This window comes from Parus major, chromosome 23 (genome assembly GCF_001522545.3).
Source record: "Parus major isolate Abel chromosome 23, Parus_major1.1, whole genome shotgun sequence".
Taxonomy (NCBI): domain Eukaryota; kingdom Metazoa; phylum Chordata; class Aves; order Passeriformes; family Paridae; genus Parus; species Parus major.
Genome location: NC_031791.1, coordinates 500,359 through 514,921, shown reverse-complemented (window position 1 = coordinate 514,921; position 14,563 = coordinate 500,359). Strand labels below are relative to the sequence as shown.

Below are 14,563 nucleotides of genomic sequence, written 5' to 3'. Positions count from 1 at the left end.
TGGGGACACCCCCAGGACCCCTCCTCCTCACCGGTGCCCAGGCTGAGCCGGATGCCGCCCAGCTGGCGCTTGGAGAAGGTTTCGTGGTGCCAGAGGGTGAACTCGGCGCAGGCCTCGGCCAGGTCCTTGGCCTGGAAGCCGTCGTACACCATGGTGTGGTTGAAGAGGGGGCTCAGGCTCCGCTTCACCACCCGCGTTTTCTGCCGGCTCGCCTTGCTGTCATCCGGCAGGACGTAGCTGGGGGGACACCGGGGTGAGGGGGCACAGCCAGCCCCCCTCTGGGAGCCCCCAGGCTGTCACCCCCCCTCACCACTGCACGAAGGCGTCCACGGTGCCGCTCTGCAGCGGGATGAGGCTCTGAGCGTCCTTCACCCAGATGTGCAGCTCCCCCGTGGGCGGCATCCCCCCTCCTGCGGGCCAGAAGGGTCAGGGCACCCCTGCACAGCCGAGCCCCGGCCCCGCACGGGCCCCTCTCACCTTCCGAGCCAGCGGGGAGGAACTTCAGCGCCAGGTTGAGGTTGCCCCGGCTGGCGAGGCCGTCGGAGGGGATGGGCGTCTGAGGAGGACGGGGGCGTTACGGGGGCAGTGCTTGAGCGGGGGGGCTGGGGGGGCGAGGAGCTCACCCGTGGCTGGAGACTGAACCACTCGGGGCGAGTGTTGGCCCAGTCCCAGGAGCCCAGCGCGACCTCCACCTCCCCCAGGAACAGGTTCCTGCCCAGGCTGTCGTGGTGCCACACGGAGAGGTTCAGGGTCCGGCCCTGCAGGTCTCTCTTCTCCAGCTTGTACTGACGGGGAGGGGACACAGGCTGAGATCGCCCACTCCCACCCACCCAGCCTGAACCGTGGGGACCCTCCAAACCCACCCCAAAGGAGGGTGAGAAACCTTGAGGGTCTCATTGAAGACGGGATCCAAGCTCCTCTTCCTCACGGCGGTCTTGCGCTTGCTGTGGTTGGACTTGTCCGGCAGCAGGTACGTCTTGATGTACCTGGGGCCAAAAATGGAGCTGGGGGCGGTGGGGCCAGGGTGGGCAGTGCCAGGGGGGGCTGGGGCACTCACGGGTCCGAGCGCTGCTTCCTGGCCTGGGCCAGCTCCCGGCAGCGCAGGACGTGCACCTGCAGCTCCTTCCTGGCCGGGTCGTAGCGCAGGGAGAACTGGACACAGCCCTGCACGGCCACCCTGCCCAGCTCCCCCTCGCTGTACAGGCTCATCAGGCTCCCGCTCAGCTGCAGGGGGGGCACGCTCAGGGGGGGCTGCGGAGGTGCCCCCGCGCCCCCCGCCCGGCCCCGGCCCCGGCCCTGGCCCCGTACCGTGGAGGAGCTGAGGCTGGACACGGAGGAGCTGGTGCTCAGCAGGCTCGGGGCAGTGTGGCCGTTCTGTGGGGACAGAGGGGCTGGGGGGGTCTGATCCGTCTCGGGGGTCTCTGGTCTCTGGGAATGCAAAGAGGGGTCAGCATCCCCCCTCTTGGGCCTGCAGACTCACTGAGGACACCCAGCTCTCAGTGCTTGGCTACAGCCCATCCTGTGCTGGCTTTGTTCGGTCCCCCCAGGCCCCCAAAACCCCACACAGCCCCCTCCAACCTTGTACTGACCCCTCCAGCCCTCCAAACTCATGGAGCCCCTCAACCCCTTAAAGCCCCCTTGAGACCCTGCAGCCCCATAAACCCCCCACACCCTCTCCAAAACTCCTACAACCCTCCCCAGCTTCCCCCAATCCCTTCCAGCCCCCCCAGCTCCACACAGCCCCCGTCCCACCTGCCCAGCGTGTGCCGAGTCCGGCTCCTCCTCATCCTCCTCCGCGCTGGACGAGCCGAAGCCACTCCCAGCTCCCGACTCACCTGCAGGGACAAGGGGCGGTGGGAGGGGGGTCGCTTTCCTGGCCAGGGCAGCGAGAAGAGCCGCAGGGGGGGCAGGAGGAGGCTGGTGAGCAGTGCTGGGGGGCTGCAGCCCCCCACACCTCCGCTGCACCCACCCCCTGCCCAGTTACCTGGCTGGGCCGGGCTGTCCTGCTCCCTCAGCAGGATGTCACCCTGCAGCAGCGCCTGTGACATCGGGGTCCCCTCCTCAGCCGGGGCGGGGGGGCCGGGCTGTGAGGGAAAGGGTGAGGACGGGACCCCGGGCACCCCCTCGTCCCCCAGCCCAGCCCTCTGTGCTCCTGGGGACAGGAGGGGCCATGGGACACCTGGTGGGATGTTCCGTGGGACACTTCCCACCACTCCCCAGCGTTCAGGATCACTCCAAGCACAGCACAACCCTGGGGCGGGGCTGGGGGTGCTGCAGGGTGAACCCCACCAACAGCGGGGTGCCAGGTACCCCTCAACCCCACAGCAGGGACCCACCTGGGGCTCAGTGGCCTCCTGCACCTCCTCTGGGGGGGAGCTGTGGGAAGAGAGCACCGTTAGCTTGGTCTGGATGGTGGACAGATGCCAGGATGGTGGGAGACACTGGGATCATGGACAGATGGACTCTGGGATCATGGACAGACGGACACCGGGATGGTGGGAGACAGTGGTGGACAGGGGATGGGAAACCAGACCCCCAGTGATGGGCAGACACCGGCCCTGACTGCACCATCCCCTTCACCAGGGGTCCTGCTCCCCCTCCAGCCCCTTGTGCCACCCCCAGTGGGTACCAGTGAGGTGCCACCAGCCCAGGGGTGCCTGTGGGCTGACCCTTCCTTCCCTCACCTCTCGTCCGTCTCCAAGGCACCATCCTCATCCTCCTTCTCCTCTGCCAGCGGCTCATCAATGGCCTCCAGCTCGCCCAGACTGGGGCCGCGTTCCAGGCCGCCCGTTCCTGGGGACATCGGGGAGCTCAGCGGGCCAAGCCCGGCCCCGCATTCCCTGACCCCGGGCACGTTCCCTGGCTTACCCCGGGGCCGCCTCCTGCGGCGGATGGAGGCTCGCACGAGGTCGGAGCCCAGCAGCTGCTGCTGGTGCCGCTGGGCGCGGGCGTCGCAGAACCAGTCCCCGGTGAGGCTCCGGAGCCGCGCCGGGTCCGACACCGACTTGCGGAGTTTGCTGGTGGGAGGGAGGGGGACACTGGGACCCCCGCCCTGGCACCGCCACCGGCACCGAGCCGCTGCCCCGGAGCTCTCCCAGTTGGTGCAGGGCCGGGGGACAGCAGCCACCCCCTCCCGGGACCCCTGGGAGCCTCGGTGCCGGTGGGACGGGCCAGGGGCGCCGCGGTGACCCCATCACCAGGGGAAGAGGGGACCCTCAGCCGGGCCCCTCTGTCCCCGGGGCTGCTCTGGGGGGTCCGTGCTGTCCCCGTGGGTCAGGGCGAGCAGGGACCCCCAGCCCACCTGATGCGTCCCTGCTCTCGCCGCCGGAGCTGCCAGTCCCGGCGCAGCACCTCGGCGATGGAGCTCCGCTCCTGCTCCGTCAGGAAGCTGAGGTCCAGCAGCGCCTCGGGCTCCAGAGCCATGGCAGGGCCCGGGGACACGGCGGGGACACCCCGAGGGTCCGGCCCGCCCGGGGACACGGGGGGCTCAGCGTGCCGGGCGTGCACCAGCGATGCCAGCATCTGGAGAGGCAGCTCGGGGCCGCTGGGGAGGGTCCCCCCCGCTCATCCTGCTGAAAGGACATGGGGGAACAGCTCAGCCCACACCCCCAACACCCCCCGACCCCACCGGGCACAAAGGAGGTGCGGGACGATGCCGAGGGTGCCGAGAGAAGGGCGGGCCCGGGGGCACCGCTCGGTGCCAGCCCAGCCCTGCCCGCTGCCGGGACCCTGCCCGCGGGCTGTGTTTGCCCAGCGTGTTTGCTCAGGGCCGGCTGTGCCCTGCCCGCTTTCCCAGGGATTCACCGGGTGCCAGGGCACAGGGACAGATGGCAGAAAGGCTCGGCTGCCGCCACGATGGGCTGAGACCGAACCCGGCTGAGACCGGACTCGGCTCATCGCATCTCCCAGAGGGGTCTTGCCCCATGCCCGGCCTTGCCTCACCGCGGCCCGTCCTGTCCCCGCTGTTGGGAAAGCGCTGCCTGGTGTCACCGAGGGCAGGAAATTGCAGCAGCCGTGGGGCAGGAGCAGCCTGGACCCCCCCGGGCCCCCCCAGAGCCGCGGCTGGGGTCCCACCGCCACCAGTGCCCCATCCCCAGTCCCAAAGGAGACCCTGACCCCGCCCCACGGGTGGCCCTGTCCCAGCCTGTCCCCAGCCCCTCGGAGGGTCCTGTCCCCGCCCCGCAGGTGTCTCAGACACCCCCAGCACGGTGGGTGAGCACGGCCCCGGCCCAGCCCGCAGCAAACCAGCACCAGGGACCCCCATGACACCAGGGGAGCCCCAGCAGGAGCCCCTCGGGGCAGCCCGTGACCCCCACCCGCCCCGCAGGGGTCTGGGGGACACGAACCGGCTGTCCCCGGGGCGGGGGTGACGCTGCCGCTGTGTCCCCGCCGCCTCCGCTCGTATCCTGTTTACCGCCGCCACTTGGGGGGGTCCCCCCACCCCGGAACAGAGCCAGCACCTAAAAACGGCACCTCCTGTGAGCCAGGGGCTGCCCCGGGGCCCAGCTCCGGCTGGGGTCCCCAAAACCGAGCCAAAACAAAAGCCCCAGAGCCCCGCCGGTGCGCAGGGGGGTGCTGGGCGCCCGGGCCCCCACCCCGCACGGGGCACCAGTCAAACCAGTTAAACCTCCCCAGCAAGCCACAGCGGGTGGGGGTGCACGTCCCCCTTTTTTCATCGCAGGGAGCCCGACAGGATGAAGAGGGGGTCCGGACGGCGTGAGACACCCCCCGCACCCCCTCCCCAAAACGCAGCCACTCCCAGCCCCTCCCGGGGGACCCCACAGCCCCAGGAACCGGCAGATCCCGGCAGATCCCGGCAGATCCAGCACAGCCGGGGCTGCCCGACACCCGGGACACCCTCGCCTCCCCCCGGAGCCAGGGACCCCATCACGGGGCCCTCAGGCCTCGGTGACAGCGTGGGGACAAGGAAAGTCAGCTCTGAGTGCGTGACCCGCAGCCCCCAGCCCAGCCTTGCGCTGGGGAGCAGAGCGGGGGGCGGCAGTGCGCACCCCCCGAGCGGGGCCGGGCCGCACCCCAGGAGCCGCTGCAGCCCCCCCGCACTGCTCAGCCCCACACCCCCCCTTACCTGCCCAGGTGCCGGGGGCTCCGAGGCTCGCCCGCCCCCCAGCGCCCCACGGGGACCGCGGTGGGTGCGCGGTGGCCGCGGTCCCACCCCCGGCTGGGTGCTGTACCCGGGGTGACTCAAGCGCAGCCCTGCGAGCGCCTCCGCGCCCGGCGGCAGGAAAGCAGGGACTGGAGCCGGCAGCACCCGCCGGACGGGACTGAACTGGGCTGAACTGGGCTGAACTGGGAGGCGTCAGGCGCCCGGGAAGGGGTGGCGCAGTGGGGATGCGCCCCGGGCAGGGGGACCCCAAACCCGGTAGAGGCCCGAAGCCAAGGGTGTGGAGAAGGGATGGGGTGGGAGATGTCCCACCCTGGTGTCACACGGGGGGTGGGGGCAGGATGTGGCTCTGGGGTTCCTGGGAGAGCCCCTGGGCTGCACTGGGGGAACTGGGGGGACTGGTCTGTGCTGGGCACGGGGGGAGCGGTACATCTGCCCCCTGCAGCCCCCCACCCCAAAAACCCAGTGTGGAGCAACATCAGGACCCTGGGACATTGCAGGACCCCATCCCCCAGGGTGTCCTTGGCTCCATGGCTCCCATCCCAGAACGCATTCCCAGCCTACGGAACAGCCCCAGCCTCCTCTTCAAACCGTGGTTCTCACCCCACGGCTCCCTCAGCCCCACATTCCTGTCCCACGGATATATCCAGCCCCACAGCCCCATCCTAGAACAATTCCATCTAGCTCTGAATGCCCGGGGGTCCATCCTGGGTGCTCAGCCCCACGCAGGATCGGGCCAGCAGTGCCAGGCAGGGATAAACCCGGGCAGGGATAAACCACAGAGGGACCTGTGCCTCAGTTTCCCTCAATGCCAGAGGGAGAGCAGCTGGCTGGGGGTGGGGGTCAGGCTCCCCCCCAGCTTTAATGTGAGATGGCAGCACACACCGAGCACAGGACCACAAGAAAAGGGGATTATTTTTAGCCTGGTTTCTCAGGAAATGAGACTTCAGCAGTGGCTTCGTGTGTCTGTCCATGGGCCCCTGCTCTTTTCTCAGGGCGCTCACTGCTCAGCTCTGGGGAGGTCCCAGAGGAATGGGATCCCTGGAATGGCTGTCCTGGGAATGCAGCCAGGCCTGTGCAGCGGGGGAACAATGACATGAGGACACCTGAGTCCCCAAAGGGCTTCTCGTGGGCGGGGGGCTCAGCTCTGGGTCACCCCAGGCTGGCACCGAGCCCATTCTGGGCATTCTGGACCTTTTGTTGCTTCTCCATCCATTCACGGGATGGAGAAGGGTGTGAGGAGAGGTGGGACACATCCTGCAGGGTGTCCCAGCCCTGGTGGCACAGAGTGCGGGGTGGGGCCGGAGGCTGCACAAGCCAGCGGCTGCCGGTGACAGGCAGGGACAGCTCGGGCCCCCAGCATCCCGAGCCAGGTGCTCGGGGTTGGTTTTCTCCTGGAGTGGCAGCGTCCATGTCACGAACAGCTGAGGACAGCTCCTGTCTCCTGCTGCGTGGGCAGCCCCGAGCCAGGCGAGTCCCAGCCTGCTCCCAGCCCTGCTCCCCTCCAGGACTTGCTCCTCGGCTCCGGGAGGTACAGCCAAGTCTGGGAACGACATCCAAGGCCTGGCTGGGGAACATGAGGATGAGGAGGGATCCACAGCCTGGGAGGCACCACGGCCCCCGGCAGCTTCCAAAGCTCCCAGCGCACCCCAGTGCAGCGGGATTCTGCTGCTGGGGGAGCCCTTTGTGGCCTCCCGAAGGGGGTGACCCCTGGGACCCCTCCCCTCCGGCCAGCTGCAGGAAAGTGACCCCACTTCAAAGGCGGTGACATTCCTGACTCCCCGAGGGAGGGAGGGAGGTCAGAGACCCCCAGCCCTGCTCCCAGCCCTGGTGGGGCAGAGCTCAGTCACACTCGGCCACTCGGGCATGAGGGCTCAGGCCATGTGTGGCTGCAGTGGATCCCATCCCATGGATCCCATGGATCCCATCCCATGGATCCCATCCCATCCCATGGATCCCATGGATCCCATCCCATGGATTCCATGGATCCCATCCCGTGGATCCCATCCCATGGATCCCGTGGATCCCATTCCATCCCATCCCATGGATTCCATGGATCCCATCCCATCCCATGGATCCCATCCCATGGATCCCATCCCATCCCATGGATCCCATCCCATGGATCCCATCCCATGGATCCCATCCCATCCCATGGATCCCATCCCATGGATCCCATCCCATGGATCCCATCCCATCCCTGGCTCCCGGGGCTGGCTCCGTGGTCTCTCTTGCCCTGGGCCGGGCTCCGGTCCGGGGCACCGGGGTGGGACCCTGCGGGCACGCTCAGCCCGGCTGCTCCCCTGGAATCCCCGCATTCCGGGAGCCGAGCCACATCCCTCCCGCATTCCCTGCGGCTCCCGGCAGCAGGGGACTGCCTGGAAAATGCTGCCAGGCTTGGCAGGCGGGGAGGGCCCCCTGCGCTCCCGGGGCTTTGGCATCCTCACCTCACCTCGGGACAGATGTGTGCGGGATAAACGCTCGGGGCCGCCTGCCAGCCCGCAGGAGCCGAGGCTGCTCGCCTGGAGGGGCTGAGCAGGAGGATCCAGGTGCTCTTCCATAAAATGGCTGCACCATGAAATCCCCTGGCCTTGGACACAACCTAATTTTAAGGCTGATGCACTCCCCCCTGCAGCTCCAGCCTCTGGGTATCAGATGGAACAGAAAATCGTGGCTGCATCTACAGTCAGCAGGAACAGCTCTCCCTGCTCCCAGCTCCCACATCCTGCCGGAGAGGGGAAAACGAGTCTGGCTCTTTGCTCCGGGCAGCCCCAGGGCCAGGACAGGCGTCCCCTCCCCGGGGAAACTGGGGGACCCCGGGCTGGGAAGGGAGCTGGGAAAGCAGAGCCTCCCAGAAAAAGGACACAGGAGAGACAAAAGGGAAGCTGTTCACAACCTTGGGCAAAATCCATCTCCCACCCTGGAACACTCAGCTGCCCCTGCCCAGGCGTCCAGAGCCGGCACTAAATCCCACTAACATCCACTGCAGGGATGGGGAATTCTCCCACCCCAAACCCTGCCAGCAGCAGGGCTGTGAGTTCTCCCAGGAGCAGGGAAAAGGAGAGTTCACACAGCCAAAGGCTTCAGGATCCGGCTCCTTTGGGCAGGAGAGGCCAGGGCTGGGTGGAGGGGGCAGATCCCAATCCCAACCCCGCTCCTGGCTGAGGGCTGGGGGGAAGGAAGAGATCCAACACTCGGAGATATCCACAGAAATCAGTTTATTTCCCTGCCGTCGGGATTATGAAACCACAGAAGCAGAGTTTAAATATTTACAAAGAAATCCAGCGCCCCGCGGAGATGAAGGGAACAAAGGATGAGGGATGGGGGCTCGGCCTCGTCATTCCAAACTCCGCTCTGGTAAAAAGCATCGGGAGCAAACGAGAGGGAATTTCACAGCGGGGTTTTGGAAGTCCAGGGGCCCCCTGACACCCCCAAGTCTCGGCTTTGGCAATTCTTGTAGAGCTCGTGGACAAAACACAGACGGGACGGGCCGAGGTTATTGCTGAGGGAGGATCCAGCCCCGGGGCCGGGCACTCCAAGGGAGGCATCCCCCTCTCCCACCCTGGCTCACCCTGGGCAGCGGCTCCTGGGCACAGAACAGAGCTCAGAACACTCTGTCCTTTCATCCAGGGCCTCTCTGATCAGGATTTCGGCTTCCAGGCAGCCCCAGCAGCCTCCATCCCCCGGAAAGGAGCAGCCACCGCAGTGTTCCAGCTCCAGGCTGATGGGGAAGGCCACCATGGGGGGACAGAGGGACAACAACGAGCAGGAGCACGAGGGCTGATTTAAAAGTGACTGAGGAAAAGGGGAAAACACAGAAATGAGCTCAAGAGGAGGGTCCAAGTCTCCAGATGGCTGGAGGAGTCAGGGATGTGGCAGAAGCACATGGGGAGGGGTCTGAAAACCAGCAGTGCCAGTGGGTGGGCTCCCAGTCAGAGGAAGCTGCAGACATGGCAGGGACCCCAGAAAAGCTCTCCTGCTGGCCACAAGCACTCCTTGGAATGGATTCCTTGGAATCCATCAGCTGCTGGAGTATGGGCTGGTTTTTCAGGTGTGAGTGGAGAAGCTCTTCTCCCCCTCTGCAGGCAGCAGGGACCTGCTCAGCTGCACAGGGCCCTCCAGCCAGGCTTGGTTTTAGAATTCCCCCTGGCTCAGAGCCCTCCAGAACCAGCTCTGCAGAGCTGTGAAGGGGTTCCAGGTCACATCCAAACTCCCTTCCTGCCTGGTGCTCAGGGACAGCCCCCCTCCCATCCTGCTCCCCACACCTGTGCCCAGCTGTGCTGTCCAGACAGCTCTGCTGTCCCCAGACCACTCCTCAATCCCCACCTGGCACCAGCCAGGACAAAGCCAGGGGTCTGTGCTGCTGCACACCCAGCCAGATGGGCAGATCCCAGTGCCTTCCCCTCCTCTCTGCAGCCCCAGGCTCAGCCTCTGCCCCAGCCCTGCCTGCGAGACTCGGGGATCAAAGGGGAACAAGTGGCTTGTGAGGATTGCAGAGCCAGGTTTAGCAACTGAGAGCACAGGAGGAGCAGGGAGATTTTCTCTGGCACAAGCTGAAAGGGACAAAGGGCTGCCTCCCAACGCTGCAGCAGGCTCCTGGAGGGCTGCACCCTGCCCCAGCATTCCCAAGGCAGCCCTGCAGCCTTCCTGCCTTTCCAGGCCCAGCGGGGCGGGTGGCCCTGGCAGTGTCCCTCAGGAGTGTCCCCCTCCTCACCCTCCCTCCGCTGCTGGGGCCATCCCCGAGCACTGGGGCACCCCATCCTCCCAGCAGGAACCCCACAGTCCCCCTGGAACGTGTGCTGCTGCAGAGATGTGCCACGGGGAAAACAGCAACCCCCAGCTGCAGAGCCAGGGAACTTGAGGAAGCATCTGGGGAGGGGAGGAACGCAGGGGATCAGAGAGACCCTGCCAAGGTGTATCTGTGTGTGCCTCCAGGCTTTTCTCAGCACTGAAAGGGAAGTGCCCACCCCTCTCCTGTCCTGAGCCATTCCCACCTCCCCAGCTGCAGAAAGGGAGAGCGCAGAAGCTTCCAGACCCCGGCACTGGGAGACACCATCGACAGAACAGCAACAGGAGGAGGAGAAGCCAGCTCCAGGGGACGAAGATGAGCTGTCACGATGGGGTGGGGCTGCCACCTTCCCTGGAAAAGGCTCCTGGAGTGCCAGGGCTCCATCCTGCTGGATCAGCCACAGTCTGTTCCTCTGGGTGCCCGGCGCTGCCGTCACCGCAGGTGCAGCGTGAGAACCACGGTCACAATCACCCCCAGCAGCAGCACAAAGGGCAGCCAGGTCTTCACAAACCCCCCTATGCTGCAGGAGGGAAAGGGGGGAAGGTCTGAATGTGAGAAATCAGCAGAGACAAAAGGATGGGAGAATACCTGGAGCAATCAGAGGGAGACAGACCCCTGTTACCTGCTGCTGGCACTGCCACACACCCCATCCCGAAAATTCAGTGTTAAAAACTGAAACTCAACCAGGACCACAATAAATAAATCACAAACAGGGCTGGAGCCTCCCTCCAGCTTAAACTGAGTCAAAGACAAGCCCATTTCGTACCTGCACAGACAGGAATGGTAACAGGCCACAGAAAATGAAACCTCATTACCACAGGGCTTGTTATTCCCAGTGCTGCTGGATTTATCCAAGACAGCTGGAGCTGCCCTTGCCCAAAAGCAGGCAAAGAAGCTCCTCCAGAACAAGGAAGACTCCACAGAAGTGGAGCTTCATGCAGGGCAGTCCTCACAGAATCTGCTCTTCAGGCACAAGGAGCTGAAAAGGAGATTCAAACCCTTTCCTTGAGGAAAGCTCGGGGTTTCCCTCCCCACTGGTTGGAAGCTCCAGAGCAGCTGGAAATCAGACCAGTTTTTATGTAAACAAGGCTCAAGAGAGGGGAGAGAAAGCAGTAATCCTTGGAGAGAATCCATCCTGTGACCTTATGTTCTGACCTAACCCAGCCAGGAGACAGCACAGAGTGAGATTTGCTCTAGCCAGCATTTCCCAAATTCCAGGCACTCCAAATGAGCAGCCAGAAACAGCATTTTGGGAGCAGCCCCTCGTGCAAGGCAGCAAGCACTGCTGCTTCTCCTGCTGAGCACAGCACAGTGACAGCACCACCCAGCACCAACACACCCACGGCTGGGGGGATGTCCCTCCCTTCTCCACGGGCCAGGGGATGCTCCAGAGGGCTGAGGAGAAGGAAAGAGCCCCTTCTGCTGCCAAATGCAGGCTGTCCCTCAGCTCACCTGACGTATTTGCCGTAGAGGAGTGTGAAGAAGCAGAGTTTCACCATGTTCCAAGAGGTGCTGTTATCGTATCTCATCAAGTTTAAGGCCAGGGCCACGTGGGAATGGCAGTTGTCACAGCAGAGGTTGTGCTGGAACACAAGAAGGGGTCAGAAATCCTGTCCCTGAGGTTTCCCACTCCTGCTGGACAGCCACATGTCTCAGTCCCGTGACAAGGAGCCAAACACCGGGGAGGGATCCCCCAAACCCCTGCGGAGATACGGAATGGTGGGACAGTTTGGGTTGGATGGACTTTAAAGCTCCCTGCTCCAGCCTGGCTTTGAGCACTTCCAGGGGGATCCAGAACCCCTCTGGGAGCTCCCTCTGGGGGATCCCTGCTCCCTGTCCCCTCCCAGCCAGGACAGGACAGTACCATGCGGTGCTTGTACTCCTCGGACGCGTCGTGCACGGCCGTGTCCCAGGCGTTGGGACCAGTGGCACAGACCTTGCTGGGGTCCAGCTTCCAGTACCTACAGGGATGAGAAAGTTTCCTCTGCCTTGTTCTGCCTGCTCCTCCCCTGGGGAATCCCAGCCTCCTGAGCTGCAGAGGAGCCAGGAGGATCATGGAGCACCACTCCTCATCCTGCACAAGCTTAAAGGGCTCGGATAAGCCCAGGGCCTCTGAAATGCAGGGAGCCCAGCTCCTGGGACAAGCAGAGGCAGCAAAAGGCTGCTCAGAACCCTCAGCACCCCAGAGAGACAAATCACAGAGCTCAGGGGGACAGCCCTCCACTGCTCCCACGCTCCAAAGGAACCTCTCAGCCATTCTAAACACAAACCTGACCTGGGAGACACCAAGCCAGGCCCTTCCCGTCCCCAAAGCACTGCCAGGATGTCAGTGACATCAGCTCATCAGCACAGCGTTTACTCAGAGCACTTGTTAACATCATCTTAGGATGCTTTAGCCTTTTCTCTAACAAAGGCTCCACACAGCTCTGGTTATTAACACCACCACGCTGCTGGCATGCTGCTAAAAAGATTTCATTTAACGTGGTTTCCTGGAAAGCAGAGACACAGAGGAGACACCAAGGTGAAGGAGGGCGGCTGAGCAGCAGGAAAAGCAAGGTCACAGCACCTCTGTCCCCAGGAATGCAGGGCTCAGTTTAACACAGACAGACAGCACTTACTTCACAGGTTTCCCAAATGCCATGTTGTCTTCCTACAAAAAGAAACAAAAAGGAGAACTGGATGGAACTCAGGAGGATGGAGCCAATGTTCAGGGTGTGGATGGGGCTGGAGGTCTCACAGCTGCCTGCCCCAGACACCAATCCCAGCTGTGCCTTGGATTCCCACTGTTCCCACACTCCTGGGCTGGGCAGGGCCATATCCACCCTCCACTCACATTTATCTGCCTGTGCCTTCTTCCCCTCCTTTTCTTTTGGGGGTTTTATTTAAGTGTTAATATTTTGTTAACTCTTGGTTGCAAATGTCTCAGTCTATCAGGAGCATTAATTACCCCAAATTAAAACTCTTTCCTTTCAGAATCCTTTCAGGACCCTCAGCAGTTTCAGAGGCCTGGCACACTCCTGATGCTGAGCAGCAGGACAGAAACAACCACGCTGGGGCAGCTGAAGGCACTTCTGCTCCCCAGAAATAAGAGAATTCAAGCCCTAAACTCCCAATTTAGAGCTTGGAACACAAGATTTTTTTTTTCCCCCTTCTCCTCACCTAACCAGCCATAATTTATCACACCCCCAAATGAGCTCCAGTGGAGCAACAGCAGCGACCCCAGCTCCCCCAGGAGGCCTGGAGCTGTTATTTGAGCTGGAGAAGGCAGGCCCAGAGGCCCCCGGGGGTCCCGGTACTCACGGACACGAAGTAGGGCCCCGCGAAGTCGCGGATGACGCCGGCAGAGGTGCAGATGCCCATGTGGCCAATGATGGGGAACAGCCACCTGCAAGGACAGGGAGAGTCAGGATCTGTCCCTGCTCACAGCAGGGACACACGGCTGCGAGGGCTGGGAGCCAACGGCAGGAGAGGGCTGCAAAACAAACCAGGGCAGGGGAACAGCCCCAGCTCCGCTGGCAGGAGGGTTCTGTTCTGGAACAGAACACCGCACTCCAAAGTGCCCTGCACACCTCCTGGCGAGGCCCAGCCACCCACACAAACCCCTTTGTGCAGCCAAGCACAAACATCAGATCCTGGAGGAGCTGCCTTGGGATAAAACCGGACTTTCCACTCCAGCAACCAAAAATCAGGTCACCCTGCCCACCTTTCCACAGCAACCTAGATTGAAGCTCTCCAGACAGAAAACAGAGCTCCTGGCTCTAGGAAGAGCATTCCCTCCCCTAAAGGATCCCATTGTTTCACAGACCCTCTCCCTGATGGATATTTACAGCCCCAGGGAGCTGCAGACCTTAATCCCAACCCCCTTCCACCATCACATCTCTATCCCAAACCCCTTCCACCATCAAATCTGTATCCCAAACCCTTTCCACCATCAGATCTCTATCCCAAACCCTCTCCCTTCCCATCACATCTCTATCCCAAACCCTTTCCACCATCACATCTCTATCCCAAACCCTTTCCACCATCACATCTCTATCCCAAACCCTTTCCACCATCACATCTCTATCCCAAACCTTTCCCTTCCCAGACCCACATGCCAGCCTCCTGCCATCACTAGCCCTAGGAGGAAACACTCCAGGTCACGTTCCAGCCCTCTCCCACATGCTCTGGCATCCTCAGCTTTGCTGATCTCCCCGATTGCTCTCTCCTCTCTCCCTGAGGGACTGAGTGGCTCTGGCAGCCGCTCCCAGTGGGGTTGGGAATGTTAAAAAGCTCTGGAAAATCCTCCAGGAAGAAGCTGAGGTGAAAATTTTAAGCAATCAAAGAAGAAAAGAGATAAAAGAGATGAAAGAGATGAAAGAGCCGGCAAGAGGGGAAGCGCAGCCTCTCCCGGGCGAGGAGAGCTCCGGGCCGCTCCCGATCCCGGCACACCCCACACCACATCTTGTACCTGGCTGCGGGCTCGGCAAACATCACCCGACAACCCGAGGGGAAGAGGAAGGTGGAAAAACAAGCCCCGCTGTGCCCAGACAGCCCCCACAGCCACAGCTTTCCCCGTTCCCACGGCCAGAGCACAGCTCCCAAGTTTTCCCTGGAGCCTGCCCACACTTGGCTGGCGAGCCTGGGAAGGCGAATCCGGTCCCGACTCACGGGAA

General features: G+C 63.3%; 2 protein-coding genes across 5 annotated transcripts in view; both read right to left on the bottom strand.

The window, feature by feature from the left end:
- SYTL1 (synaptotagmin like 1) overlaps nucleotides 1–5,256 on the bottom strand; it is a 6,563-nt gene extending 1,307 nt beyond the window's left edge. Inside the window, exons 1-15 of one of the 3 annotated variants that reach the window (XM_015649500.3) lie at nucleotides 5,087–5,256; nucleotides 4,347–4,460; nucleotides 3,302–3,572; nucleotides 2,869–3,017; nucleotides 2,685–2,793; nucleotides 2,337–2,376; nucleotides 1,985–2,084; nucleotides 1,753–1,835; nucleotides 1,309–1,428; nucleotides 1,058–1,224; nucleotides 884–986; nucleotides 624–785; nucleotides 478–556; nucleotides 311–410; nucleotides 32–237 (exon numbers count right to left, since the gene is read on the bottom strand). In XM_015649500.3, coding sequence (XP_015504986.1) covers nucleotides 32–237; nucleotides 311–410; nucleotides 478–556; nucleotides 624–785; nucleotides 884–986; nucleotides 1,058–1,224; nucleotides 1,309–1,428; nucleotides 1,753–1,835; nucleotides 1,985–2,084; nucleotides 2,337–2,376; nucleotides 2,685–2,793; nucleotides 2,869–3,017; nucleotides 3,302–3,522 — 1,639 coding nt within the window. In that variant the 5' untranslated portion in view covers nucleotides 3,523–3,572; nucleotides 4,347–4,460; nucleotides 5,087–5,256. The remainder of the gene's footprint in view (nucleotides 1–31; nucleotides 238–310; nucleotides 411–477; nucleotides 557–623; nucleotides 786–883; nucleotides 987–1,057; nucleotides 1,225–1,308; nucleotides 1,429–1,752; nucleotides 1,836–1,984; nucleotides 2,085–2,336; nucleotides 2,377–2,684; nucleotides 2,794–2,868; nucleotides 3,018–3,301; nucleotides 3,573–4,346; nucleotides 4,461–5,086) is intronic. The other 2 variants (XM_015649502.3, XM_015649501.3) reach the window with 2 other exon arrangements.
- A 3,064-nt stretch (nucleotides 5,257–8,320) lies between these two features.
- Nucleotides 8,321–14,563, bottom strand: part of TMEM222 (transmembrane protein 222) — a 6,949-nt gene continuing 706 nt past the window's right edge. The window contains exons 2-6 of one of the 2 annotated variants that reach the window (XM_015649237.2): nucleotides 13,209–13,293; nucleotides 12,527–12,558; nucleotides 11,773–11,869; nucleotides 11,361–11,491; nucleotides 10,117–10,428 (exon numbers count right to left, since the gene is read on the bottom strand). In XM_015649237.2, coding sequence (XP_015504723.1) covers nucleotides 10,341–10,428; nucleotides 11,361–11,491; nucleotides 11,773–11,869; nucleotides 12,527–12,558; nucleotides 13,209–13,293 — 433 coding nt within the window. In that variant the 3' untranslated portion in view covers nucleotides 10,117–10,340. The other variant, XM_015649235.2, reaches the window with a different exon arrangement.